Source organism: Aplysia californica, unplaced genomic scaffold (genome assembly GCF_000002075.1).
Source record: "Aplysia californica isolate F4 #8 unplaced genomic scaffold, AplCal3.0 scaffold00006, whole genome shotgun sequence".
Classification (NCBI taxonomy): Eukaryota; Metazoa; Mollusca; class Gastropoda; order Aplysiida; family Aplysiidae; genus Aplysia; species Aplysia californica.
The window spans coordinates 197,429-200,954 of NW_004797276.1; the positions used below are offsets into that span (position 1 = coordinate 197,429).

At 42.7% G+C, this 3,526-nt stretch overlaps 1 protein-coding gene across 1 annotated transcript in view; it reads right to left on the reverse strand.

Moving 5' to 3' along the window:
• The window catches only part of LOC101846781 (probable tRNA(His) guanylyltransferase), a 26,451-nt gene that overhangs the window by 14,568 nt on the left and 8,357 nt on the right, over nucleotides 1-3,526 (reverse strand). The window contains exon 2 of the mRNA XM_005089399.3: nucleotides 48-536. Within this exon, the coding sequence (XP_005089456.1) occupies nucleotides 48-487 (440 nt within the window). The 5' untranslated portion in view covers nucleotides 488-536. The remainder of the gene's footprint in view (nucleotides 1-47; nucleotides 537-3,526) is intronic.

The window sequence follows — 3,526 nt, forward strand, 5'->3', positions numbered from 1 at the left end:
AGAGAGAGAGAGAGAGAGAGAGAAATGGTTCCAGAAAAACAACTCACTTGTGGAAGGCTTTCCCGTCGATCCTGACGACAATCCAGCAGTTCTGCAGGCACGGGTCGTCCGTCTCGAACTGCTTCACGTACTCAAACTTGCTCTTGGCCATCACGCCGACCTGGGTGTGGATACCTCGACGGCTCGGAGTCGGGGAAGGGCGTCGAGGACTGACTCGTAGCAAACAAACTAGCTTTCCTCCACGCAAACTACCCGTCGCTTTGCTGACAAGTTTTGATGAGGAAGATGGCGATGACAACGATGACGAGGCCAGGAGTACAGGCGTTGAAGACAAAGACCCCAAAGAGCGGATATTTAGTTGCGTGGTCTCTCTACGTCGAGCAGACTTGAACAACAGCACGTTTGGCCGTGGAACAGCCAAGTTCCTCGAGATAACAGGCACACACTGCAGGGTTGGGCAGCAGCGGGTTACTGAAGAGAGCACCATGTATACTCAGAGGCTCGGGCGGAGTGAGATGTCGACGTCTTCCTACACTCTGGGTCAGCCAATGTCAAAGACAAATAAATAAAAAGAAACAATTAGATTTTAAAATCTTTTAAAACACACAAAGACAATACTGAAGGACCATACACAGTATAAAACAAAACAACCAACGCTGGAAAAAGTAAGAGAATGAGAAGAGACTCACAAAAGAAAGAGAAAAGACTCAAAAGCCCACAGAGCAAGAATTTACCCCGGTTTTTATTGGGTCAATCGGAAGAGAAAACAATACATTTTCTCGTGCAAAGGATGTTGATGTCTAGTTAACACAGGGCAGGACTTAAAATCGAACAAATGCATGCGCAATTCCCAGCCCTGTTGGGATTCGAACGCATTGTAGATCGCTAAGAGACGAAGGGATACATATTCAATAAAATCGGACAGGGCATGGTAAACATATTACTGTAGAAATAGGACGAGATGTAGTAGAAGCAAACGTTCGCCTCATACACGCTTCAACGCACAGATATATACACGTACAGTATACCAACAAACATAAGGGAAAATGTGTCCATTCGAACACTCTCTCATAAGGTAAACAGTCTATGGTCCAGAATTGCAATTTCGTGTTAAAAAGGAAAACAGCGTCATAACGACGGTAACATTTATTAGCTAGGTAGGATTGAGATAACAGAGCTAGAGGGGAGATTAAAGTCTGACCAGCAATGGGCGCCCTCGTACAATAGAACTTTTCGTAACATGACGAATATGAATTCAAGTCAAATCTTTCGCAGTGCAACATCTAGACGGGACAGGACAAAGATACTGTCAACGTTATTCTAACTCTGGACTAATTTCCGCAGCAGAAGCCTAAGGTGCATGTGCGTAATAATGTTATTCTTCACGGGACTCCCCAAGCATAACCTAACCAAGAATCCCCCCCCCTTTTCCCTCCTCCGTGCTCCTCATACTCATAGGATATATCTCACTATCTCTAATGCCCTTAACGCTGTTTACTTTCGGACCCTGCAGAGCCAATGATCAAAATCGATGCAGTGACACATGTCACGATCCTCTACGACAATAGACTCGCCGGGGCGGGCAGGACAGAGCCAGGAACCTCAGCAATAGATCTAGTCAGCAAGTACACAGTGTACGTATACCACAAATCCTACCCCAATGCAATTATCTGTTACGGTCTACGAGGTGCCTAGAAGCGTTCCTCTGTTCCTCTGCAGAGAAGTAGCCAGAGAGGACATATTATACACGAATAGAGAGTCACCCTTGAGCAGACAGATCGAAGACTAAGACTACGTGACTGGGCGATGTTAAGGACTAGTTCTAAGTTTCGTCCCACTGTTGTTTCCCCTTCCCTCTTATTTTTCTTAAGAAAAATTGAAAACAATTTTCTAATTATACTCGTATCATTTCTGGTTGCAGGCTACAGCTCTTTTAAAGCATTTGTAAGACGTAGACTTAATGCAAATCTTAGTGGGGTTCTTTTTTTGTACCTACAAAAAGGCCGAGATAATAGAGATACAAATACTCCCCGCATGGGAATCAAACTAAGGTCTTCTGCATGAGTCGACGACACCACAGACGCCGGTCCATCACATGTGAACTGCAATCTATACAGAACATATTACATTGCACAGCAGCGACACACTTTATTCTTGCTGCGCACACAAAACGTGTTAGATACCATAAGAACATAGAAATAAACTTTAGTTCAAATCGAGAATGGTATACTAAATAGATAGATAAATAGAGATTATAGTTTTAGTTTTAGTAGAGGTTTTACGGCGCTCGCAACTGCATAAGGCCATATCAGCGCCAGAAGATTAGCGGCGTTACAAGAGAGTAACAAACATTAAAAAAAGAAGGGGAGATAAGGACGATATAATACGTTTGAAAGGAAAGAAGAAGCAAACCACACCAGAGCACCCGCCAACCACCCACAAATAAATAGAGAGAAAGAGACACAGACTGACAGACAGATAGACAGTAGATACGAGTGTAAAAGAGTAGTTGGTCTGGACATAATATGGAAGGGTGCACGGTAGGATGGACAGGTGGTGGCCTAGTAGTTAGGCTACATGACTCATAATCGTGAGGTTGCGGGTTCAGGTGTCCAAGCGGCGGGGCTGACGTTGTGTCCTTGGGAAAGGCACTTTACACGAATTTTCCTCACTTCAACCAGGTGGGAATGGGTACCCGGCCATAGACAAAGAAAGATCTTGTCAGTATGTTAGTGTTTAAACGCCTATAAAAAGCCGCTTGCGCTGTATGCTTCCCATGAGGTTGAGATTGTTTCAGAGTGCTTTCAGGTCTGCTGGGGTAATATTATTGATTGTGAAGCGCATAGAGCTTGCTGTTGAACGGGGATTGCGCTATACAAATGCTATCTATTATTATTATTATTATTATTATTATTATTATTATTATTATTATTATTATTATATACAGAAAGGCAAACTGGTAGATTGCGCTGCGCCCGAGCAGAAAGAGAATATATACTCGATAAAACAGGTTTTCTCCAAGGGAGTGGATTCATAAATTATACGAGGGGCATACCAAAAGTTTTTTACCTGACCATGAAGGAATAAAGGTAGAAAGCTGAAATGTGGGATAAAAGCCAAAAATCATCTTCCTGGAACGCTTGTAAATTTTTGGGAATTTCAGATTACCGGTTTTACCATCAGCGCACTGTAAGTGAATGGGGGTATGTTGTTCACCAGTTTCAACGTAAAAATTGAAAATATTGAGCACAGGGCAGTAAGTAATGAAGTATTTTTTCTTGCAAGGCAAGCAACTACAGGATATTTTTAAGGAGATGAACGTCGTATATGGAACTGATTGCCCATCCTATGCTGTAATAACATTTTGGTGTAAAAAAAGTGATATTGAGGTCAAAGAAGCGGTAGAAGGCTGGTTTTCTGACATAGAGATGATCCTCTATTCTTAAGGTCTTTTCAAGGTCATACACATATGGCAAACATGTATAACTCTGGGAGGCGACTACATAAAGAAAGACTAAGCTTAGTA